The sequence below is a fragment of the Antennarius striatus genome, chromosome 5, assembly GCF_040054535.1.
Source record: "Antennarius striatus isolate MH-2024 chromosome 5, ASM4005453v1, whole genome shotgun sequence".
NCBI lineage: Eukaryota > Metazoa > Chordata > Actinopteri > Lophiiformes > Antennariidae > Antennarius > Antennarius striatus.
Window position 1 is genome coordinate 16147501 of NC_090780.1, and position 27712 is coordinate 16175212.

Sequence of the window (27712 nt, forward strand, 5' to 3'; positions counted from 1 at the left end):
TCCTACTTCAGAATTCTGATGTTTAATAGTCGTTCAAGTACAGCAGCTGCGTAGGGTCAGCGAATCACTAAGCACCATGGGAACTGGAGATTCATGGAGATTTATTGATAAATAGTGAATTCCATCGGAATATAAAGTCTGTGCTTTACGACTGACATAACTCAATCTTACCTCTTTTCTTGTGTCTCACTGTCGTCCTCTATCTCAGCGTTCCGAGGTCAGCCCTCTCCAGAGAAAAGAGGCAAGCTAATTAACATATTTCTAATGAGTCTTTCCATTTTTCACTAATTAAACAAGCTCCTCTATAATACAGGAAAACAGGACACTGCACTATTCAATTACAAAGCCGTGCACGTGTATCGACTTGTATGTACGCATGCCAAATGGCAGCGTGTTAAGTGTGCCAGGCGTGAGCCTGCCAAGTGGGTGTATATGTGTCTGCTTGTGTATGAGCGTGTGCCAAACGTGTCCATTGAAGAGAATGTGTAGCAGGTCATGGAGGCTACGTGGCATGCTGGGTAATCCACCAATTGCCACTTTGTCTGCCAACTGTGCGCTCAACAATTCACTCTATCACAAGCATGGCACGGACTGAGGTCTGCTTCAATGTGGCAGTTATGCCCAGTCCCTCCTGGAGACACGCCGTGTGATCTTTTACTGAGATAAATTACCTTTTTCACTTCCACTTCCTCAGGAAAGACTGATTTTTGCTCGTTTTCCCACAACCAGCTCACACCTGGAGGGTCTGTAATTCACCCACAGGTTTGTGCATGCCTTGCCTAAGGGAACATTAGCGGCTGCTTCATAGTGAATCAGAACATAGAGTTATTACTAGTCTTTCAAAGCAAGAACAGCACTGTGCCTATAACAAGGCCATCATACACACTCCTGGTGTTTATGATGGCCCAATCACTTCTAGACCAATCCACAGTTCATTTTGTGACATATATTGTCCAGGGTAAACAATTCCAATACCTACAGTTTATTAATGTTATTGTCATATGGAAGGACATACCAATACCAACACCAACACCAACTGCAGCTGAAATTGTCTTACACACAGTCTGTTTTCTTTTTTTACAGCAGTTGCCCGATAGAGACTTGAGCTATTGTCATGCACATGCATGAAAGGAAACACACACACACACACACACACATACAGACACACACACACACACACACGATGGATTGATACCATCTCACGCAACCAACCGCAGACAGAGACCATCTCTGAACAACAAATCAAAAAGCAGATGTAATCTCTGAGTTTCTTTTGCTCCAAGCCCCACCCCTCCTTCCCCCCCATTATATAGAAAGAAAAGACAAGAAATATGATGGGAAAGGAGGTGGGGGGGGTGGGGTTGAAGGAGGGAGGAGGGCTTGTCAGAGCAGACCAAGACTTCTCCAAAGAAGTCAAGACACGAATAGAGGTCCTCCCGCTCCCTCTGTCTGCCCCTGTCGTTTTCCCTCTGAGAGAAAGGAAAAATCTAATTATCGAGCTCCTAAAGATCTCATTATTGACTGAGGCTCATTTGCATGTGTGAGAGCAACCCAGCAGGAGCCAACCTAAGGACAGCCATTTTGTGCCTGATGTCAGTCACTGTGTCACCGTGCAGTTGCTTAATGCCACCTTAAGAAATGACCAGTTTCACTCAGTTGCACGCTCGTCCTTTCTGCGGCTGGTGGATGACTGCAGCTTCTGACATTTAGAAATGATTGTAAAGCTGGAAATAAGAGTACCTGTAATTATGAAATGAGCTCCAGGCAGGCGGCTATAAGGTTTACTAAACACCTGCTGCTATAAAAAAAAAAAAAAAGACGAGCCAACAACATTGTGTGTTTTTATTGTTTTTGATTTTGATTGTGAGGATTACACACATATAACACACTCACACATGTATACACACTCTTATAGGGTTAGGAGGGCATGTGAGCTGACAGCTCAGACAACAGCAAAGTAGAAGCGATGCCCTAGAGAGAACAGAGGGGCTATCCAGGCCAGGGACCAACAAACAAGACAAACAAGACAAAGATGGAGAGAGTGAAGGAGAGATAGTGTTGGTGTGTGTTAAAAGAGAGGATGTGTTCCAGGCAGACAGCGAGGGAGGGCAGTGGAAGGTAATACTGTTTTCATATTAGAGATGAGTGTACGAGGAAGGTCAGCTGAACATGTATCCAACCTGCGTTTCACCCCGTTCAGAACAAAATGGTGTCACAGGTTAATCCCTTGTCAGCTCTTACACGGACGTGACTGAGTTCCTTACATCCCATTTGCAAAACAAGTGATTTACATCACACTTCCAGTTTCACCCCCGACCACATGATCACTTTCTTTCAGGGCGCTTTTATACCCAATTATTTTGATCCAGAATATCCCCATGTGAGTTTTGACCCAAGGTGGTCTGGATCCAGATCAAACTGAACTGTGGTTCAGATTCACTTGTAGCCTGATCCGATCAATTTAAAGGAATTTAAAGCAGACAAGCATCATCAATAAAAAAAACAAAACTGTATTTACAAATGAGCCATAGCAACACAGGGACAGAGGAAGAGATGCATGAGCATGCTCTTTCATAAACAAGCAACAAACAACTTGAACTACTATATATGGACGGTCTGCACCTGACTGGTTCATCACACCTTATCTTTCCTTCAGACTGTCATCTACTTTTCCTCCATGTCTTTGTTCAGTTTTCAAGCTGTGATGGTACAGCTGTCTGCTTTCCATGTGTCTTGTTAATGAGGAGAGCAGTGAATGGCTGCCATACACCCACAGCTCTGTCTTACAGAATGTACACTTGTGCGTTACATCACGTAATTGTCAATGGTTTCCAGAAGTAGAAGCATATGTGATCTTTATTAGCTTACAGATATCCATACTGCCATAATCAGGCTTTAAAGTAGGATATGGCAGAATGGGTAGTCTAAATTCTGGTGGAGTGAGATGAGAAAATATGTGATAAAACAAATTAACATTTTAGTACATATATGAACAATCTCCTTAAAGCCTTTTTCTGCACCCTTAGAATCTTTAGAATGACTGATCAACAGATCAAACACACTCTCAAAGATATCTAAAATTAAGCAGTACAGTTGGTCATTCATTCCTCACATGCAAAGTGATTCCATTCCATGACAGTTCAGGTTCCTTTTACCTTCTCACCATAATTTCTGTACATTCTAGAATCTGAAAGATCATCTGCAGCACAGTTGCAAAAGTGAACAACAACACTGTAAGAGATTCATCTGTCCAAACATCTAAATGCAACTTTAAGTGACGCTCTTCAGTTTTTGGATTCCATTGGTACAAAGAAGTTGAAAGAAATGAACATCAGCTCTGTGGCCTGGTTGAGGTTGTAGTTGTGTGCATAGTGGTGTTGTGATATTTAACTCAGACTCCTCTCTCCCAGCACAATGATTTACTGATTGTTGAAGGTTCATAGCCCATCAGTCACATGATTTTTTAGATTCCTTCTGGAATCTCTGGCTTGGAAGAGTGACACTCCCACCCCTCGGCCCTATGGGAGTTCCACATCTGGGCAGGGGCCTGATGTTAACTAGCTGGTAGCTGCTAGTAGCTGACCAATTTAGACGTGAAACACCTTTGATGACCTGTCGTATCCACTGTTGCTCCACCCTTAGGATTTAAAGGTTCACAAATTCAAATTCACCAGCTTGCGAAAATGGAAGATGGAGAAATGCCATTGGATTCTGCTCAAACCGTGGGGAATAATGAACGAAAGTTGCCTCTATGTATGTGTGTGTATGTGTGTGTGTGCACACGCGTGTGCATGACCTCCTCAAGTGTCTTTCAGTGGAGATCCTGCACTCCAGCTAACCCCATTCTCTCTGCTTACTGTGGAATTCAACTCTGGAAACAGCTCACTACCCCAATCACTACAAAGACCTCATTCACTTACGCACGGACACACTAATAATCGCACATGCTCTCGCAGAAAGAGAGAGAAGGAGAGGGAGCGAAGGAGAGAGAGACACAGAGCGGGACGGATACGCATTTACATCACAGTGTATAGTTTACGTGGCAGGTTGTTGACGACAAAGCTATGGATGGTTTCTGATGCCACTTCTTTTGCGTACTTGTGTGTGTGCACATGAGTGTTTTTGTGTGTGCATGTGTGTGTGTGTGTCTGTCTACACTGACCTGCACTGGGCTCTGTTTGACCTCATTGCTGACTGGAGAGTTGAGTCCAGGGGCCTGCTGGAGGAGGAACTGCCTGGCAGCCTGGAGCGCCTACAAAAGAAAAGGAAATAGTTATTACACAAACATGCATACAAAACACGCACCTCTCACAATTGCACCTTTACACTTAAACATACCAAAAAAACAGTGCAAATTCAAATAACATTTTTTAACAATAAAAGAAATGCATAGAATTAAGTTGCCCGGCCACTCTCTGCAGCCAACGTCTCTGCCAAGCTGTCAGCTCTGATTTCCTCAACCTGAGTCGTCCCCTTGGCACACATGCTCAAGTATGTATATCTGTTTTTGTGTGCAATTCTATGTGACTCACTCAAAATCTTTTCCAATTCAAAAATCTGACCATCTCTACTTTCCATTCTACTTTGTTTTTTCTAGCCTCCCCCGTCCTTCTGTTTCTCTCTCCCTCACCCCCTACCTCCTCCTTTTCTTTTCTGAGGGAGGCACCAAGTGGGTTTTCCACATCCTCTGAGGCAGAAGTGTGTCAGCATATCTTTGTGTGTGTCAGTTGCACTGTGTTTGTGTGTGTTAGAATGATGTAAGGACCTGTTTACCCTGACGTGCCCTGAAAAGCTGTGACTAACCATCAACCACCTCGTCACAATCCTTCCTCTTCTCATTTTCTCCTCTTTCCAGCCTCCAGCATTGTCGACTCATACCAGTGACACGTCACTCTCTTCTTCACTCATTCACTTCTTCAAATGCCACAACCTCATCCCTCCTTCCCTCGTACCTAATGTTTCCCTTTCACCTCAATTACCTTCAAAATGTAAGCATGTCTTTCTTTTACATTTAGCATTTAGCGCTTTGATTGCTGGATTGTTAAAGTTCTGCATCGTGGAGATAAATCACTTCCTGAGGAACAGAGAAGCTGTTGAAATGACTTAACTGCTCCTAAAACAAAACATGAAAACACCCTTCTCTAAACACAAGAGTCGTCTCACACTTACTGTAAGCGCAGTTTCTCTCCCTCTCTAACAAACACACACACACACACACACACACACACACACACACACACACACACACACACACACACACACACACACACACACACACACACACACACACACAAACATCTCATGACAGAGACAGCAGGATGCACATTTGCTTCCTCTGACTCAAAGGGGAAAGGTTTCTTAGTAAATATTGATTTATGAAAGTCTGTGCATGTGTGTGTGTCTGTGTGTGTGTGTGTGTGTGTGTGCGCGCGCGTGCACATGCACACACTTGTGTGTGGACACCGCAAATTAACGGCCAAAATGAGGGATGTTCCTGACAAAAGAGGCTCTTACTCAACTATGCAGAACCAGAAATCCTTTTCTACTGCATCGTTTCACAAGTACAGAAATATTGTGAGGCTGTGAAACAGCAGAGCAAACACTTACAGTGTATTGTCACATATTTAATGAATTGTCAAATTAGAATCTCGGGTATATTAAGTAATGTTTAATTACAAAAACAGAGAGAGGAGATTAGAGAGAGACAAAAAAAAGAGAGAGGTCTCTGTGTAGAATGATGAAAACCATCTGTAACACACACACTTGCCGCTTTTGCTGAGGCTGCAATTAAAACACATACACGCACACACACACACGCACACACACACACACACACACACACACACACACACGCGCGCGCGCGCGCGCGCGCGCAAGGACGTAGGTCTAGCCCTGCCAATACACACAAACAGACATACATACATTTTAACAAAAAATGGGAGGGGAACCCCCTCCCATTTACTGGCTTGACCTCAGCATTAAAGCGGGCACAAACACACACACACACACACACACACACACACACACACACACACACACACACACACACACACACACACACATGCACACATGCACTTTGAGAAAAAAAACAACCTAAAAACAAAAAAAGCCAACCGGCCAGTTTGTTGCCATGTGGTGTGAATTACTCCTTGAACACCCCGTCTGCCTGAGAGGGAGCGAGTGTGTTTGTCTGTGTGTGTGCTTATGTGTGTGCTGGCAAGAGTTGGGGAGGCATGTCTGGCAACAATAAGGGACAATTCCACCCAAATTACCACCCTGATTACCACTATATTAAAGAGCCATTTATGGCTTTCATAAACGCTACAGCCGAGCTGAGGTGATGCCTGTCTCCTCTCCTTTGCCTGCACTCGTGGATGAAGGTGTTGGTGAGAGACAAGGGCTATCGCCGATATGAGTCTTTGGACGTTCAACATCATTTGTTTTCTGGATTTAGGTCAAAGTTTGTTCAAATGTGATCCAGCCAAGAAAGAGAACTGTCAAAGTTTAGCTGCTGAAAAGATGATGCCATATACTCTAAGTCTAACTAGAAGGGATGACAGATTTACCTTTCAAATCACAACGGTGATTTAAAATAATATGAACAATTGTTTGATAATACATGCAATATTGTCTCAACTATCATCTATCACATGTGGTTATTGATAAAATTATTGAAAACATTTTACTTCCTTACTCTGTTTACAAAAGAAATCTCTCAATACTGAATAAAATTAATGTTCTAAGTAATATCTTGTCAAAAAATAAATAAAAAAACAGGTGGCATAAGAAGTCCAACAAATTTCGTGTCCTGGCAGTATTAAGTAATGTAGAATCAAAAGTTAAGTATAATCAACTGAAACATTTCAAAATTTTTACATTCTCATTTTTTGCTGAAAATTTGAAATGGTTCCAAATATTGGTTTCACTTTCCTCAATGATTACAATCCATGTTGTTATTGGCTCTTAAATTTAAAAAAAAAAAAAGGGGGAAAAAAAGCAATAATGATCCATTTTTAAACGTTGAGCAATTTAAAAAAAACGTCTCTGCTTATATTTGTGTCACCCCAGTGTATAGATATTTTTGCAAGAGTATATCATGGCTTGATGTGACTGCAATGAGAGGTGACATATGGTGATATTGAATCGTATCTTGTCTTTGAGCACAGCCATATGATGTGGTACCAAAAAAGCCGTCACAGCTGAAAAGAGCTCATAGTTAGAATGCATCATTTTGAGTTGGGTAAAATAAAATTTTATTTATGAAGCCCCAAATCTCATTTTGGTGAGTTTATAGTCATATAACACTGTCCCCAAAAAGGGGAGGAGTGCATCTGAATTGTAAGAAGTGATAATATAGTATGAAGCCTTCCCAGTGTGGGAAATAACACCCCACCACCACCACCTTCATTTCCTTATGTCGGCTTTATTTGTACCATATCTTGTCAACTGTATATAATCGATTATATTTGACAGTTATTTAAATCACCTAATAAAGCCGATGATCCATAATGTTTGTCTCATGTGTGTTTTGTAAATGTATATTGACTTGTCTACAGCTTAAAAGATTAGTGTTAGATCACAGCCCCAAATGTGGAGCTTATTCAGTTTTATTTTTTATGGTTATTTATAGTCTAGATTCTGTTAACAACATCAGTAGTTTGAATGATGGGACTGTCATAATTTTACAGTTCACACACACACCACTATACACACAACTACACACACACACACACACACACACACACACACACACACACACACACACACACACACATCTACGATGTTCAGAAGCCCTTCTCATTTTTGACCCTTCTCTTCCAATTCTCCTCCCCACACTTGCTCCTTGCCTTTTTCTCTCTGTGACGTACACGAGCTGTACCATTGCAGACCCTGCACCCCTCCTCCATCCAGCCACCCCCCCACCCACCCACACACCAGTTCCTCCTAGACTTCCCCAAAACCAAACTCCCTGTTCCCCTCCGTGGCATTCTTGGGGGCGCACTGCACCTTTAAAGAAAATATGAGGGAGGCCTAAGAGGGAGACCCAACAACAGAGCCTTTGTGCTGCCGCAGAGTGTGAGAGCACGCACACACACACACACACACACACACACACACACACACACACACACACACATACACACACACACACACACACACACACACACAGCACTGGTGTCAGACAGGTTTTATTAGAGTGAGAGAGGGGAGGAGGAGGAGGAAGGGGAAGGAGGGGTGAGCAGGTCACTGCTCAGCTTGGAGGCCTGCAAGCACACTGTGTGTGTGTGTGTGTGTGTGTGTGTGTGTGTGTGTGTGTGTGTGTGTGTGTGTGTGTGTGTGTGTGCGCGTGTGTGTGTGAGTTCTTCTGACTTGTCATCGCACCCCTCAGTAAATCATCGCCTCTGACACAGCCTTTAATAACAGTGCATTTTTTAATTCAGCAGGGTCACAGACGCACAAACACACACACACACACACACACACACACACACACACACACACACACACACACACACACACACACACACACACAGACACACACACACACACACACACAAACACACACGCATTGAAGTTTCTCTCCTTAACAAGATTCTGAATGGCTGACAACTACTTCTTCAAAGGAGGGAGGGTTTGTGTGTGTGTGTGTGTGTGTGTGTGTGTGTGTGTGTGTGCATACAGTACAAACTATGCAAAAATTCTCCACTAGCAACAATGGAAGAGCAAGGAGTTAAAACTAGGATATGAACAAAGAAGTAACATGTTTCAAGGCCGGCCTCCTTAGATACCAGTATATTTGTATGTGTTTGTGCGTGTGCGTGTGTGTGTGTGTGTGGGTGTGTGTGGGTGTGGGTGTGTGTGTGTGCACGACCCTGTGCCTGGCTCAGGTTGCTAAAGCAAACAGGTCTGTGTGTGTGATGAATCTCACTGCTAATCCGCCCAGCATGTTTGGGTGAGACAAGGAGAGGGAATGCAGGAATAAGAAAAGAAATCTAAACAGAGAGACATAGCAAAGGAGGAGGGGTGGCCGAGGGGGTTGGAGAGAGAGGGAGAGAGAGAGAGAGAGAGAGAGAGAAAGAGAGAGAGAGAGAGAGAGAGAGAGAGAGAGAGAGAGAGAGAGAGAGAGAGAGAGAGAGACAGGTGGGTACCATATGCTGGAGTAGTCCATCAGCACAGACTGAGGTCCATTGTTGATGGCCAGAACGAAACAAACTGGTCCCCCTCTCCTTCTTATTTCCCCCCATAGATAAACAGCCCCTGGGGCAGACTGTGGGCTGTCCTTGATGGAGGACGGGGACGACGATGAGAAGAAGAGGGAATTAGGAAGGACAAGGGGGGAGGCAGGTGGTGTCAGATTTCTTTACTTTTGGTCCAAGAAGTAGCAAAGTACAAAGAAACAAAACAGGGGAAGGGTGAGGAGCTCATTGTTTCACCCGTCCACGACATTGAACTCGTCAGCAGCGTGAGAGGAGAGACTGGTGATACACCACTCCTCTATTCCTGAAACCTCCCTCCTGCAGAAGAGCAAACATGGTAAAAGGAGTAGACCGGCACACTTTCTGATTTAAGGTCTTTGAAAAAGAACAAGTTCTCTTCCTGGACTTATGTCATTGAAGCTGAGATCCAAGCTTAAACTGCATCAATGCCATTGTCCTCCTGGTTGTTCTCCTACTACTGCCTGTCCCTATTTGCATTGACCCTCCTCACTATAGAACCAAGACATCCCTCCAAACTCCCTCAGACCAACCTTTTACTTTAATTCCCTACGTCAATTAGTTTTTCTCTTCTCTGTATTCATTTTTCTGGTGCTAACATTTCTCCTATCTTTGATTCTACCACTTTCTTGTGATGCTAAGATGGGTTTCATGATCAGAGAATGAGAAGAAACAAAGAGGAAAAGATGTAAAACAAACAACACTGAATGGAAATGTACCAAATGAATGACGACATTGACATACCAGATGCTCACCTGTGTGTTCAGAAGTTATTTACACACACTTCGCTCTAATGCACATACAAATACCTTGAGGGGTGACTGTTAGAAGGATCGTTATGTAATTTTGCAGCAACGGACTCCCATAAACCAAATGTCACTCCCTGTAAAAAAATAAAGATTGCATTCTCAGTTTATTGCCACTGTCTATCCCTCCTTCTATCTACACCAGGGGTGTCAAAGTCAAATACACGGAGGGCCAAAACAACAAATTTGCTACAAGCCAAGGGCCGAACTGGTTCAATGTTTATTAAAACATATTGAAATGAACATAACTTTTGAACCAAGAGCTAACACAGTGTATACGATTAATAAAAAAAGAAAGCAATATTTTATAACTTTAATATCCTAAGAGGAAACTTTTTCAACAGACAAACAGCAAAAAAATAAATGTCCCTCAAAAACAAAATATGTTCCTTAATATCAAAATAAATAAATTAATTAAAATTGCATGCATTATATAATACAAATACATTATTGTGCATGCATTATTGCATAATGGAGGTCAAGACAAAACACCTTACACAATGTGTCGGGTGTTTTTGCTGAACATACACAAATCACTATGTACGTTTGACACACCGTGTCAAATCGTGATGATACGCCCCCCTTACCATCACTGTCTGCAGGTGGTCACGTGACGTTACATCGATTAGCCTACCTGTGCTACACGGGATTTTGTGAACTCCTTAGTCGATTCATGCCTGTCGTGATGGTACGTCATCTGATTGCTTTCTTAATATTTTAATTCATAGTAACTATGTTGAGCAAAAAAGGAAAGTGGTCGGACAAATACGTGCAACGTGAATTTACAATTTACATTTACAAGGAAACCAAAAAAACCGACTTTCCTGTGGAAATGACATCAGAGTAACACTTGCCAAGGTGAAACCACACATATCTGAACTGGTCTCCCAATGACAACAGCAGAAGTCCCACTGATTTGCAGGTAGGTCATTTCATGTGAGTTAATGCACTGTCTTGGTTTTCTTCTTTGAAAAAGGTGACATTAATGCACAATTCATCAAATACACAAGTAAAACATATACTTTTGTCTTAAATTTGAAAAAATTTGACTCCCACCTGGCTTGAAACCACCTACACTCAGCGTCCACCTTCCTTTTAGCCAGTTTTGAGGAGGGGAGTAGCTAAATGCAAACTAGGCTCTGACTGCTGATAAACATCCATTCATCCATTGTCATGACCGCTTCATCTGCTGTCGCCGGTTATGGAAAGCTTAGAGTCTATCCCAGCTGGCTTAGGGCGTCAGGCAAGGGAAACTGTTGGCCAGTGCACCGCAGGGCCACACAGAGACACAGACAACCACGCACACACACACTCATTCCTACGGTCAATTTGGGACCAGTCAATTAACCTGAAGCGCATGTTTTTGGAGTTGGGAGGAAGCTGGACAACCCGGAAAGAACTCACGCAGACACGGGCAGAACATGCAAACTCTGCACAGAGCAAGACGAGAACCCGGAACCGCCTTGCTGTGCGGCAACAGCACTACCCACTGCTGATAAACAATGAAACCAAAGCCCGCTTGGTGCGTTGCAGTGACTTTCGCTACCGTTGCATTGTGGGGATTGTAGTTTTGGTGCGTGCAAAACACCAGCCAGCCGATGTGGCCTGCGGGCCGGTTCTAATTTTAATTAAAAATCATCCAGCGGGCCATAAATAATTCGCCACAGGCCAGATCTCGCCAACGGGTCTTGACTTTGACATATGTGAGCTACACCAACCGATCTGTCTTTCACTCTGCTTCCCGCATAATTCACAACTCACAAAAAGTTTGTCTGGAGAGTCTCCAAGTATCTTTCTTATGCCTTGCCCTCCTCCCCTCTAGAGAAATCTGTTACCCATACTCTTATTCCCTATAGAAAATCCTGACAGCAGATATAGGTTAGACCAAAGCCTAAAATAGATGCCCTGGCTAAGCCTTGTGAATGCAGCTGTTGGCCTTATGACGGTGCCCTCGCCTTGCCTTAACTGCGAAGCAAAGACCCTTGAACGTGACAGCAGCTGTGGCACCGGGACAGGTAGAAAAATGCTAATCTGCATTTAGGATTAGCATATCAATATCAATGCTCCAAAGCCTGGATGCTTTTATCTAAAGGAAGTATTACAGCAGCTTTTTTAATTGGTACTCCTATTTTCCAGGAGGTGTTAATTCAGTGGTATGATTTTGAGATTATTTAAGATAACTCAATCTCCAGCATGGATGGGGCAGATGACTGCAGAACAGGTGGCAGGACATTCTTTGTTAAATTAAAACCTAAGAACAGGTTTGTAGTTCATAGGTTTAAGGGAGTGGGGAGTGGTAGACATACTGTATTTAGAGGAGAACAGGGGTTTCATATAACAAAACATATAGGCATAGAGAGCATCTTGAGCCAAAGCCCGCTAAAGCTGCTCAATTTCATGGTGGGCTACAAATATTCTATGCTTTGTTGAGACTTTGCCCCTTTCCTCGACTCTTCCTCACACACCTCATCTCATTGTCTGGTATTAATCAGGGGTTTCCGGCCCCTCTTAACCAGCTTTCCTGTCATTTTTTTCTCTCTCAAAGCAATACACACTTTAAACCAGGTGTCCACCAATATAATAGAACTGAACTTAAATGGCACCGGGTATGTCGATCTGTTTAGGCCGCCACCGCGCTAAAACTATCTGGGACACCTTCAGAAATGCAAGCCAGCTGCAACCCCATTCTGCTTTTTAATGTAATGTTTCCGTAATATAAAGTCACAATTCTAGAGCTGAGGTTTTAAAATGGCTGAAGCAAGCTTCCCTTAGGCCCAGACTGACCATTAAAGAGAGGAAAGGCCGCCTTCAAGAGCCAATGCAATAAAAACTCACAAACTCCAAAAGAACTTCAAAATATGCCGTAATGTTTGAAAACTCTGACAGATTTTGCTCTTTTTTCCACATCCTATTTTTCACAAAAGGGACCTGTTCTAAACTCCAGGGACCCTGCCGTATTCCAGATGGTCCTCTTCAGTTCAAAACTGTTAAGTGAAACGTGAAAACCTGCCTGCTTCTACCACGGCCTTAAACTCATCTAATGTTTCTATTAATTCACAGAGGTACAGGCACAGTCATAAAAAAAGAGCTGACTGAATACTCACAACTGCTTTATATCCTGACAAAATCCATCACCATATACACACGGAACAAAATCGACCCCGTCCTAAGGAGACACTGTCAGCTTTTCTCTGTAAAGTGAAGGGAAAAGGGGCATTGAGAGATAGTCAATTACTGATAATGATGATGTGAGCAGGGACAGAAAGAGAGGAACACCCTTCCTGAGAAGAGAAAAGTAGCTCCCACTGTATTGTTAGCCTCATCTCAATCCAGGACACTAATTGATGGCAAATAGCTCTACAGCAGTTTCCTTTCACACACACACACACACACACACACACACACACACACACACACATACACACGCACGCACACACGCACACACACACACGTCATACACTATATACACATATGCAGTTGCCCTGCGGTTTTCAACACAGCTCGTTTGGCAAGGGAGGAAGGTCTCACTCCAGACAGACCCAGCCCACAGTGGAAAACACATGCACACACAGGGACACACACACGCACACACACACACAGGCACGTGCACACAGGAACATACACATACACAGTGCAGGTTGTAATATTTTCGCTCTCATGTTGGTAGGACAGTTAAGTAACTTGGTCATGCTCCTGGCACGACAAAGCCACTAAGGTGTTGGGTGTTTGATGGGTAAGGAGTTTAAGTTGCCTCTACTGCCCAACAAGAGAAAACTCCTGAGAGGGCATACTGTGCGAGGCCAGCACATGATGAGGATAGCACTAGCCTGGCAACCAGGCCTCACATATGGAAACCGTTTAACTGTTATTATTAATAACCAAAAAAAAATATCACACTAATAACACAGGCAAGACTCTGCCAAGACCCAGCTCAGGAGACAGAGGGAAAACACATGCATACACAAACACAGACTGTCTGCCATGTGTATGTGCACACATATATAAAGGCAAATGGCAAACTCAGAAGGCTATTGGTTAAACAGAGAAACATGGTCCTAGTCAATGGCCTGTAAAAGTATTAGACCGCCTGCTCGCCTGCCATGTTGGAAATAACTCTTTCATGTCTTTGGTTCAGAGGGTTTTCACACCTGGTTGTGGCTGAGGAGATGGAGACGGACACACCCTCACCCCCAAACTTACCACACGCACACACACGCACTCGTGGACACACAATTGTACACAAATTTCGGAAGTGGGCAAGCACAACAAAGACCGGCTGCTGTGCAAGAGGTTAAAATTCTAAACAAGCAGAAAATCTTTAACTTCCCCAAATATAAAGAACAAGGGTGGGTGGGTGTGCATCAAGAAGGGGAAACGGGGGAAGTGTGTGCCTGTTCTGGCTTATGTGATTTAGTAAGAGGGTCAGTACGGCCAGATGTGCATGGGCACATTTTCCGATAAAAGGAAAATCAAAGCCAAGTAAAATGTTCTTATTTTTGTTGATGTCTTTATCCCTTTAATTGATATGAAAAGATATAAGACAAAAAGTGTTTGTCAGTCAGATCCAATATTTACAACTAAAGGTCTATTTAAGATCGACTGTAAATGTATATATGAACACTGGGCTTGCACTAGGAGCTAGTATGACAATGCCACTATGGCTTGATTAAGCCACAAAAAGCCACACTCTGTGTTCAAGACAGCAGCGCAGCACGTGGACGACCAAAGCTCGTCGAGCTCCCCATGGGGTTGTTTTCCTGCATTCTGGTGCATTCTGAGGGCAAAATCTTCTGTTCAGTTTACCTACAAAAATACACTAGAGTCGACAGTTCAAGCTGAACTATCTTTATTTCTATCCTACTTTATGCAGGTATGAATGTGAGATTCAGCAATTGAAAACTTGCATTCACTATGTGAAGATACAGTCATACAAAATATTACTCAATGTTTACTGGTAAGTTTTACTTAGACTAGAAGACATTTTAACTTTGACCACCATCAACACCATCGGTATGCCACAGTTTAGTTTTGTGTTTTTATTAAAGTCGATAACATGATTTTTCATTTCAATTTAAAAAGGCATGAAAAATAGCAAGCGAGGTGAATACATATTTACATGCATCGCTGGTTATTCCTGTCGGTCATAGAGATCAAAAGTCTAAGACTACAAAAAAGTGTTGATAATATCTTCGACTAATTTCTTTCGATCGATCATCCTCGCCTTGTCGTAGACTTGTCGGAGCTTGTAAAAATAGAATCTTTTTGTTTTTCATTGGACGAGAGGAGGTCATGACCCGAGTGCATATTTAATGATCGGGAGCGTTCTGGTGACTTCGGCTATTTCCGTCGTCTATTTCCGTCGGTATGCTTCAGCTATTTCAATTGGCTATTTCCATATGCTATTTCCGTCGGCGCATGCCGGATATAGCGGCTCTCGCGAGAGAAAAAGTTTGTTATAGCTGGGGGATTTTCGCGAGTCCAAAAAAGTTGTAAGTTTTAGCCTTTTTTTCCTAAAAATAAGAGCGCCACTGTGGCTACACAGGCTAAAAACCTTGTAGCCAATCTGGAATTTACACGCCTATGGCAACGTGGCAAATGGCAAGCGCAAGCCCAGTTACAAAGACGGACTGAACAAATCAGAGCAATAGTACTGGAAATGGTTGAGGGTAGCTACACTTCTAGCAATGGATATATTCAACATTTTAGCATTTATCATCAATCACTCATCTATCATAGTCTCCCAATTATACTGGGCTGCTGACCTAAGGCTGTTCTCCAATTGGTTGTTTCAGATTTTCCAACATACCTGGCAACTTTTATTGCCAATGAATTGGCATTGTTTTCATGTTTCATTGAATCCAATTGAATGTCATGACACATCTGCATCTGTCAGTCCTTCCCCCAGTTAGCTGATGTCTCTGATGTTGACAACTTCAATCAGATGAACATGATCCTTCAAGCACAAAACAGGAGGTAACAAACCGATAGCAGGCATAACCAGAGAGGTGTTATCTGAACAAGACATGATTCTCTTAAAAATGAAAACCTGGAATAAACTTGTGATTAAAATAAGCTGACAGAAAATTTTAGTGATCACACCGACTTATTATAGGAGTGACTTCTGACTAATGACCTTCAGATTTGAGTGAGTCTTATAAAGTTGAGGATTCATCTTCAAAAGTCTTATCAAAGTCATCTAATGCATAGTAGGCTTAGTAGGGATTAAGCTTATGTTTGACATTTCTATCTATTACTTTGGTAGGGTAATTGTTGATCATCTTTCTTTTAGGCAGGCAATTTGAACTAATAAATCTGTTATCTGGTAGAATCTTCTGTCTGTGACATTGGAAAAATTTGTTTAGGCATCATTGCAGTGTATTGTTTTTTCTGGAACTTTGCAAGCCAAAAAAAGTTACCAGCCAGTACTACTATACTTAAATACTTTTTCCATGTTTCTAATGATGGAAAACCAAAGTGACAAGACAACAAACACATTCTACCTGTGGAAAAAAGACCATCACACACTGTCCAAGAGCTCAAGAATAAAGCGATGAGAGAAAGAAGAGCTACATTCCTCTCCACCTCCCTGTTGACTCTAATCTCTCCTTTAAAATGGCTCGCACAAAGAACCAGCGCAGACTAGCTAATTAGTAACACTTTAGGCCTCTGCAGTTATTGTGTTCGCGGTGTGTATATGTGTGTGTTCATTGTGTGCACCCTGGGCTCTCCACTGTTTCCAGGGTAACAACTTGCCTGGCAGCCGTGTAAGTGTAGCACATTTTGTTTTTACACTTCACTTTTTCTCATTCCCTTCTCTGTCCATCTCTTTTTGTGAGTCTGCAGCAGGGGAATAAGAAAGAACTCAAGGAAAAAAGTGGAGACTAGACTATAAGGATTTCTGACTTGTGTTCCTGGGTGACTGAAAAGTATGGTTCCTTTTTTTTTTAAGTGCCTTACCCCCAGTGAACTGAGTGAAACACACCAACTGAGAGCATCTCAGTGAAATAAGTGACTCCATGGAGAAGGAATTAAGTGGTAACCAAAGTGAACAGATCAGACTAGTAATGGTAATGAGGTCATGCAATATTGCTCACCGACCTACGACCCTTTGAGAGGCCTCATCACCTCTGGAGAGTGAGTCAATGGTCAACTTTCTCAAAATCAGACAACAAAAATGCTTCCATGAGGAGCGTTCTTTCCTACGTGGGCACATGTTTGTGTGTGTTTGCGTATGTTTGTGTAAACGACTGTATCAAATTTACAGCAAGGTATAACAAGTGCAAATGCTTCCAAACACTTCCATGGTAACCAAACCCAACCTAACCCCTTCAGGTGCCCGGGGATGTGTTTATAATTCAGTCTCCACAACAAAGACAGGACATCTTTCTTCTGTTGGTATCTTGTCTATTCTTGTCTCTGGGCCTCTCGATTGGTTGGGCAAGCCAACCGTGACTTCACTGATGCTGGCTGAGTTGGCCCGGTGAACCATGTCCACTGTCCGTGTACTTTTATCCACAAGACTTTCAGTCTTCTAGCTCGCTTCCTAAGAAAATAAACTTTATCAGTACCCTTCAGACTATATGGAGGTCACAAAGCTGAGAATGAAGAACAAAAAGGAAGCGAAGAGACAAATAAAAGTGTGCGTGCACTGGGCTCAATTACAAATATTAAGCATGTGTTACCATACCAATGAATTTACGGAGGAAATCTGTAAATAATTGTCTATATCAGTTAGTTGAAGCAGATTCAAGTGGAGAGTTTGACGAGAAAAGGGGGAAGAAAACACTCCCCATACAGTGAGCTGCCGCTGCTTTTGGAGGAAGCTGGTGTTCTATAGGTCTCTTTGTAAAGCTGCGCTAACAGCAGTGGGTGTTCCGTGATGCTAGGCAACCCAACTTGCCCCTCCTATGTCTCAGCATGACCTCTAGTGACCTGTGAACTGCACTGACCTCAAACATAAAGAGGAAGGTCTGGTCCAGACCAAGGGAAAGCTTTTAGGAGGTGACAGCACTCAGAGAGAGAGGTCTGTGACTGATTTACTGGCCAGCACTCACACGACGGACGGACACACGCACACAAACACACACTCACACACACACGAATGCATGCACGCGCACATGCAAACACACACACAGGTTATGCATGCAGACAAAATTTCACATGAAGACATATATGGGAAAAAACCAACTAGGCAGAGGCACCAAACGCAAGTATAATGTAATTAAATGAAATCCCACTGTGCTGACGAAAGAAAAGAAAATATATTTTTTTCTCTTCACTTGCCACTCCATCACCTCTGTTGTCTCTGCACCCCTGACCTGAAAGTGAACCCTAATGGAGAGCTGCAGGTCAAACAGGACATAACTGTCCCAGTGACCAACATTCACCTCCCATAATTTAACAAAAGTTGAGCAGGAGAAGCCACACAATCACATGTGTCTCAAAGCCTCCCTAAGTCCATCCATACAGGCCATGATTGCTGAGTCTAGCCAATCTAACAGGAAGCCATACGTTATCTGAATCATCTAACATCTCTCATCGTCCATTAACACACACACCAATCTCACACGTGTCCGCAAGAGCACCCCAAGCATCAAACCCAAACGTGTGCGCTCTCTCTCTCTCTCACACACACACATGCAGGCGGATGCGTATGCACGCACGCACGCACACACACACATACACAAATACACACACCATGGCTATCTCTCATCAGTGTTTGTGTATCTGAGATCTGTATCAGTTCCCCCTGATCTCCAGTCATCACTGTGGCTCCTTAATTACACCCTTCATTAACTCACATCAGTTCTGTGCATGTGTGTAGCTGTCTCTGTGTGTGAAAGAGAGAAACAAAGATCATCTGTGTGTGTGTTTGTGCTCGTGCGCGCGTGTGTGTGTGTGTTTTCACGCACACACATTTGTGATTAAAAAAACGGAAGTGAAATAATAGATTATGATAAATGGGAGTGAGGAGTGAGGCTCCAAATTAATGTCTGAAACTGCCCGTTTCTCAATTAATGTTTTGTTTAAACTTTCGGGGAAGGGAGACTGCAGCAATCTGCCTCTCGCTTTCTATTCACACATTAAATGGAGCTAACGGCAAAAAAGATAAAGAAAGAGAGGAAAACTTCCTGGGCTGGTTCTGCTAAAACCACCAGTGAGTGGTACTACTGAGAGGAAACAGGACCTTTTCTCTTTTCTCCGCTCCCTCTTACTTTCACCTCCTCTGTTCCCATCATCACCAGCCATGACTACTACAGCAGCCGTAGTAGCAGAAGCAAATAATTGAACATGAAGGTCAAGGAGAAAGGAGAAGGTGGAAAATGGGGAGGGTAGAGGAGAGACGGGAGGGGAGTTATGGTGCAAAAAGTGCACAATCACACCTGCAAAGAAGAAAGAACAAACAAGAGAAATCTGATGGATGAGAGACATAAAGAAAAGAGCTAAAGACACCTGGTTCTCATCAGAGCGCCCTCTGCACACAGACACACACACACTTTGAGGTTTGTTTTTTATTTATCCTTATTACATTTCTCCTCTGCTATGCACCATTTCACGTCTACACTCATGTGCAGCCCATCAACAGGCTGCCACACACTCTCCACCGCGCTCTCACTTTTCCACCTATCCCACCTCTAATTCTTTGTTTTTCCTCTGTCCCCCCTCTCTCCTCCATTGCTCTTTCCCCTCCCAACCCCCTCAATGATGGAGCAGATCTCTTCTTCACCCCTCTTCCCTTTCTTTCCTCTCCCTTCCCTCTCTCTCCTGTTCTGTTGTTTCTGGGGAGGCAGACAGGCCACATTCCACAGGGAGGCCCAGGCGCCCTTTTCTGACACGTCTCAGCATTACACCCCTCCCTCATCCCTCTATTCCTCCTCTACCACCCCACCAATGAACCCCCACCCATCCCCAATGTGCTGCTTCTTTGGCCTTCCTTTACCTCCGTTGTCTACCTGTCTGTCTATCTATCTGTCTGTCGAGAGGAGAATCAGAGAAAGGTGGAGCCATAGAGAAAGAGACAGAAGCCAGAGAGAGGCCAGTGGAGGGGTTTCATAGCTAGAGATGACTGTGATTTCTCTCAGGTTCCCAAGGGGCCCAAGGAAAAGACGGCTTTGTGTTCTCCGCACTGTCAGGAGTTCTGTGTGTGTGTGTCTTTTCTGCTCCAGTGCACACCGGCGCTGGAGCTTAAGCACCAACACTAGTCTGCACTACACCTTCAGGTGAGAGACTCAAGCGTGGAGGAGACAGAAACAAGAGCAGGACGAGAAAGTATATCCAAGATTTCAGGTTGAAGCATGAGAGCAGGTTTTTAAACAATGCTGACAGGTGATCAGTGTCAGACTGACAATATTGAGTTCGTAAGTGGTGTTCATTAAATATGAAATATCCTCAAAGATGGTAAATCAAAATGTGATTAACTCCAGTTGTGTGATCAGAAAATTTATCAAATATAAGAACTGTGCTTTACAGAAAGGTAAAATTTTAAAAATAATTTTTGAATCATGAAGTTGAGACAAATCAGCAAAAAAAAATCCATTCAACGCAGAAAAACTGTAACTGTAAAACCTACCAGCTACTGTACAGCAATCAGACACACAAGCAAAACAAAGGAAGGATACACCTCACAAAAACTCTGATCAACAAGTCTGAACGAAAAAATCTAAATCTACAAATGACATACTGAATAATAGTAATAATAGATGTACATTTACCAATTTATTCTATGACTTAACAGTTACTGGAAGGCCTGGGTTGGGATCTGGAGGAAAGGTTGTGCTTGTCTTTCAGTGGATGGAGTGAAAAAGTACAGTGAGAGAGAGGAAGAGAAAAAGATGGAAAGAGAGAGGGAGGTATGCCTGTGGTTGGTAGCCCGCTCAAGAGAGGAAATACCAGCATGCACACAGATATACACACATATACACACATACAGGTGCAAAAACATAGGGAGCAGAGACACGTCCAAGAGAATAAAGACCTGCTTTGTATGAGCTGCAGGTTTGGTGTTTATGCATGTGCGTTGTGCATCACTATGTGTGTGTTTGCGTGCATGTGTGTGTGTGTGTCCGTCCTCAGATGATGGTTGCTGAGGAAGCAGGGTGAGGATGCAGTCAGAGGAGGGAGGAGTGAGATCAGGACAGGAGTGAAGGGTCTTGAGTGTTCTTCATTCACCTAAGGCTTCATTATTAGAATTAGGGGGAACAATTTTAGCTGCAGGGAGGAAACCCTAATTTTCTTTCCCTTGGGTGTCCTCGACCAGAAGCTCAGCTGGTGTTAGAGAGGCCAGAAACCACACTGACCCTCTGTGATGTAAGATATACAAACGGAACCCTAAACACATGCACATGCACTGAACAACAGCAACAGGTATAAATAAAGACTTAAATCCTTATATAGGCGATGCATATAGGAAAATATCCTCTCTGCTGATCTTTTTATCAGTTGCAGCAAATGTGACATTAATGACTGAAAACATGACCCAATGTCTTTCCATCGTTAGATGACAACACTCAGTGGCATTCCTCTGTTGGATTAATTATCAGTATAGTAAGGAATGGGTGAAGAAAAAACATTTTTAAAAACACTCTCTTTCTGTGTGTGTGTGTGTGTGTGTGTGTGTGTGTGTGTGTGTGTGTGTGTGTGTGTGTGTGTTCGCGCGCGCATGTGTGTGGATGCCTGCATCCTTCAGAGAGCAATCAAAAAAGAGCTATGTGGATTTTTTTGAGGGGAATGAGAAATAAAAATGTAGAATTTCATCCAAGAAGTTCCGGGAAGCTTGGAAATTCCATTTGACACAGTGGTCAATATGTGTGTGTATGTGTGTGTGTGTGTGTGCGTGCGTGCGTGTGTGTTGTGTGTATGTGTGTGATATATGTGTGTCTGTGTGCATTTATGTGTGTGTATGACTGACACAGAGGAGGCAAGACAAATATAATAACTGGAGACACACTACGCGGACGTGTCAAACACACACAAACACCACTTCATGGATCAGAAAAAAAAATAGTACCGACTTTGCCACATACACACGCCTGAGTGTCTCTACTCCTGGTCTATAGGTCTATTGATATCTATACATATACGCACACATACAAATATATGTAAATGCAATGTGATTGACATATATATATATATATATATATATATGAGAGATATATAATGATGTGTGTGTGTGTGTGTGTGTGTGTGTATTAACAGTGTATACTTTTATTCCAACCAGTTACATTTAATAATATCAGTGAAAACCTGTGTAAAAGTGATTCTGGTGAACTTTGTCCCAGTGGAATTCACTGGCACATGACGACCAACACATAATTAAAGCAGAGACAAGCCAACCTGTCAGGGCTTTTCACCATTTGCACATGCAGAGCTGACAATATTTGTCGACTGGATGTTGTCACATCTGTACATTATATAATGGCCTGGTGTGTACATTCTGTTCTAGACAATGAGACGTGTAGAATATATATGTATATGAATTGCACAAGAGGGAGGTGTTGCAAAACAGTTCTCAAAAGAGAGCATATAGGTAGATCATAAATGCGATCCCAATGCATGCACACACGCTCATATAAGCACACACCTGTTGCTGCTGCAGGTGCAGTAAGTCAACTGGGCTGATCTCTCCATTGGTGTCTCCATTGGAACCGCCCTCTCTACCTCCCCCTCCATCTGATTGGCTGGTGAGGCTGCTGACTCCGTTCTGGTTGGATGGTGTTGTTCGAATGGTCTCAGAGGCTGATTCCACCATCATCACTGGCACCTGACGGTGGTGGGGGGACAAGAAAACAGAGATTGAACAAAAGTGACCCGGACAGTTTGAGCAGAACTTTCTCCCATCTGTCTGAACAAACAAGTCAGGAAACTAAAGTAAATGCAGACAGAGATAGAGAAGTGAATTGTGTAATTGTGACTGTTTACCTGCATGCATCTAGGTGCACGTGTAATTTGTGGAAAGGAGGCTGCTGGTCACAAACCTCCCACACACAAACATGTGCAAGTGGTCACAAAAGCCACACCTGAAGCAGTCACGTTTTTGTCTTCATGTAAATGTGTGTCTGGGAGCGTATGAACGGATTAGGATAAGACATGCAGCAAATCTAAACTGACAAGGCTGTTAATACTCTGCTATATTGTTAAATAACACAGACATTTCCCCAATAATCAGAGGTGGCATGCGTATGCTGAAAGAGAGCCATGAGCAGGTTGGTCTTTGACAGCGATCCGTTTGATGCACCTTCATAGGGCCTCCCTAATTAGAGCGTGTTCCTTCCACAAAATCTGACAAAACGAACCATTCCTAGATGTGTTGTTGTTTTTTGAGAAACAACTCCTCGCAAACACACAGGAGCATTTGCCATCGTTAGGAGCCAGAGCGTGGGAGAAAGGAGACAGAGACACACACATACACGGACGTGTGCAGAACACACACAAGGCAGCGAGCACAAAACAAAACAAACCATCATACGAGCATGTAGGCTGTGAACTCCTAATGACATGCTCAATCTCGTCTTTCTGCCTCATCCAGTTTTAGAAATTAACACACACTGCCGCGTGTAGTTTTAAGGGGAAAGTTCTGATGCTTTTAGTTCAGCAACCTGGAGAGGGTACACAAAACGCCATCCAGGCATTATATCCACTGACTGTGTGGGTCTGTGTGCATCTGTTTTGTGTGAGAGTATGCGGGGCTTTTTTTTAAAGGCATACAACAGATGCCTTCTGGGGAAACAAGAAAAGACATTTCATGAGAGAGATTCACTTTTCTTTTCCTCTGAGGCAAGAGCAGGTGAAGCTCTGTGAAAAGTGTGTGTGTGTGTATGTGTGTGTGTGTGTGTGTGTGTGTGTGTGTGTGTGTGTGTGTGTGTGTGTGTGTGTGTGTGTGTGTGTGTGTGTGTGTGTGTGCACGTCGGTGTCTGTATGTGTATGCATGCATTTATTTTCTCTCAGATACTGACAGCAGGTGAGTGTCAGTGTGCTGGTGGCACGGTGAATGGAATGCAACCAAATGCTTGTTGAGGGCTTGAACGTGTTTGTGATGTGTGTGTGTGTGTGTGTGTGTGTGTGTGTGTGTGTGTATGTGTGCGTGTGTGTGTGCGCTTGTTACAGGATACAAGTGGTTATCTGTTCTACATAAAGTATTTTGTTGTGTACAGAACAGATACGGACTTTGCTTTACTGAACGCAAAAGAAAGTTTTGGTTGTGTTCTGCATATCTTCTTTTAAAAATATACATTTAAGTTGAGTTTTTCAAAGGATGTTTTTCAATGCACAAGTAAAATCCCATAAACTCCTATTGTACTGGGATGCTTTAAGAGAAATCCATCTCAAGGCGAAATCTGTATAGCTGGATTGTGCTGAAGTTAAATTTGAAAATATGCATTTTGGGGACAATTTTTTTTCTCTTGACCCACAGAGCAGCAGATGGTAAAGTACAGAGTGACTTGTTTTCTCAAATGTATTTTTAGAATTTTATTTGAGTGAAACCTGAAACTTTTAGAACTACACCAGTTCAAAACTTTTCTTATGACACATTGGAAAACCTCAAGTCGCACTCAGGTATATTTCTTGCTCATCCACCTGTGAACTTAAAAGGAAGAAGTCGAGCGTTATTGCGACATTTAAAGCTAGTCACTTAATCTCCAGCCTCATTCTTTTTCCCAGCACATTCTCCCATCTTCATTCTCCCCCTTCCCTCCATTTCCTCCTGCCTTCGTCTGGACCCTTGGTAGGTCAAACTGCTCCCTGAGGTAATATTATGGAGCAAGGCATCGTGCAAAGTGATCAACAGATCCCGCTCTTCAGTCCAGAGACTTTGAAGTGCGCTGGAAACTCCTCACATCATCACACATCTCACTAAGCATGAATCACTGGCCTGCTATCTAGCCCACACCGTACTGTGCTGTGCTGTAATGTACTGTACAGCCATCTGCTTCTTACTCTTCCTCATTGACCTTATTAGCAATGAGGGGAAGAGAGATAAAGACAGACAGAGAGATAGAGCTTGCAGGTGGACAAGGAACTAATGGGAAAATAGGGAGTGTGTAAAGGTGGGAGCACATGCCCTTTCTCTCTCTCTCTCTCTCTCTCTCTCTCTTTCATACACACACACACACACACACACACACAAGCGGTATGGTATGCTCGTCTAAAGGGTGTGTACTCTGTCATATCCTGTAATGGGTGTATATAAGCTAGTGTAATGGAGGTCGGAAAAAAGGCAGGGGTATAAATCTACCCTGAAGTCTCTGATTAGGGCTATGATACAGACACACACACACACACACACACACACACACACACACACACACACACACACACACACACACACACACACACACACACACACACACACACACACACACACACTGCTCTAAGTATAAGTGTTTCTGGCAGCGAAGAGGAGCAGCCCGTGCAGAGGCCTGCCTCAACCCGCTACTTACTCTTTCTCTGTGTCTCTTTCTCACTCTACATGCTCAGACCCCCTCCACCTGAACCCCTGACCTGAGAGCGCAATGGGAGAGATATTCCCACTACCCCGAGGGGACCGAGGAAGGGCGGGAGGAGCGCAGATCAGAGAGATAAAGAATGTGTTTGGGGGAGAGGGGAATAAAAGGCCGCCTTTGCCCTAATTGGGATGGAGAAGAGAAGGAGCAAAATGGGACTCAACATGTTTTCTGATGACTGGTGTATCCACAAGTGTTTGTCTAAGAAGCTGACACGTACCCTTTTACTGTAATGGATTAGCTCACAGCCAACGCCGGGCGCATGCGTTTATCTCTGCACCTGGTGTGATTGACGAGGGGAGAGGAGCTCGGATGAGTCCTGTCTCAACAAGTTGGCTTGTTCAGATGTCCCCAAAAACTTTTACACTACTAACCATCAGTATTCTCCTTCAGCACCTTTCTGCTACTCTGTGTGTGTGTGTGTGTGTGTGTGTGTGTGTGTGTGTGTGTGTGTGTGTGTGTGTGTGTGTGTGTGTGTGTGTGTGTGTGTGTGTGTGTGTGTGTGTGTGTGTGTGTGTGTGTGGAGTTCAAACAGGCCACACTGATTGCCCACAGTACTGGGTCACAACTGCTGACTCTCAAGCTTTGTTGGAGGGGATTGTCCCTGTCAGATTCCTCCTGGTCACAGCTCGTCAGAAAAGTAAAGGCGGGCCAGCTTTACAAACTGTGAATGTGTGTCTGTGTGTTTGTTTGCGAGACAGAAAGTTGTGTGCCTTGTGTATTTATGTGTGCATCTGTGTTTACAGCAGCTTAGCGAGATAATAAGTCTTTATCATGTTATGCCTCATGTGGGAATATTTCCAGCGGTCCCAGAACGCCTGTTCTGTTTCCTCCGCCTTGCATCAGCTTGCAGGAACGCTGCTTATTAGGCAAAGAACTGAGGGAATAAGGGTGGGAGGGAGAGGAAGAAGAAGGGAGGGGGTAAAGGAAAAAATGTCTATGCCAGTATCTACACTCCATCATCTATCCACTTTTATCTGACTGAATTATCCGTCTTTCTCCTACTTCCTGCATGTTGACTTTCTCCCTCTGGTTATGCCTAGTAACTAGTGGCAGGTTCAGCCCTGGAAAACATTAAAGATTTTCACCCTGAAATAGAATCCACGTAGGTTATTTTTATGAACTTTGATAGTTCAATCAATATTTGTGAACATGAGAAACACCTTTCCCGGAGACAGAAATCTGAAGAATTGGAGCACTAACCTGTTTTGTAATCAGGAAACAGAATTCAGAGGAGCCTTTGTTCACCAGTATAGCCGTGTGGATCATAAAATATTTGCTTTAGCTGTTACACCCATAGGGGATTTATTTCAATATATCTGACTCTCAATAACCAAAAAACACATGCACAAAAGAGAAATTACCCTGGACACACTGTCCAGTGAATGACCTATTTACTGTGAGTGAAGCGGCTTTGGGATTTGTGTCTAAAAAGAATGACTGTCTAAAGATATTTTATTTCTATGCTTTGACAAGAACATGAACTTTGCCATACAGTTATATCCAAACTCAGTAAACAATAACCTAAGACCTTAATTCTTATACTCTCTCTCTGCAAGTTGGCAAAGACTTCTTCACTTAGCAAACAGACACGCTGGCCCAGAGGGAATCTTCTTTCTTCCCTGAGCCTACGAACAAACCCAACTATCAGGTCTGGGCTCTCCTGTCTCCATTTATCACTCATTAGATTTATGTTTGACAGAAACCAAAAAAAAAAAAAAAAAAAAACCCACACAGAGTAAAATGAAAAACAAAAACTTTAAAAAAAAAATCTGCTACAGTCTAAAGCACCTTATATTTCTGTGCATACAGTCATATATAACTTCAACTTAATGAGCCTTTCTTTTGCATGACAAGACATGTTGATTTTAAGAATGGCATGACACTATATCTATATTAAATGCAATTAAATTAATTACTATTTACTTTGTGTAAAGGTTTCTTCAAGCTAAGTCACAGCAGTGAATTATTTCCCCCAAAATTAGATAATATTTATATTATCTCACTTTGAAGACTTTTGGCAGAGGAACGAAGCAATTTATGTAATTTCAATGATTTAGATTTTTTTTTTGCGGGGTAGAGGTGGGGGGGTTCGGATGAGATAATGTACGAAAAACTGTGATGTAAGCTTAATTTAAAACATATACACAACTAAATATGACGGTTTGCTTTTTATATCCATTTTTTGTTG

The 27712-nt window shown here is 43.0% G+C and overlaps 1 protein-coding gene across 3 annotated transcripts in view; it reads right to left on the reverse strand.

Annotated features, from left to right (window-relative positions):
- foxp4 (forkhead box P4) overlaps positions 1–27712 on the reverse strand; it is a 94979-nt gene that overhangs the window by 39522 nt on the left and 27745 nt on the right. For all 3 annotated transcript variants that reach the window (XM_068314821.1, XM_068314820.1, XM_068314819.1), the window contains exons 2-3: positions 22602–22781; positions 4163–4252 (exon numbers count right to left, since the gene is read on the reverse strand). In XM_068314821.1, coding sequence (XP_068170922.1) covers positions 4163–4252; positions 22602–22772 — 261 coding nt within the window. In that variant the 5' untranslated portion in view covers positions 22773–22781. The remainder of the gene's footprint in view (positions 1–4162; positions 4253–22601; positions 22782–27712) is intronic.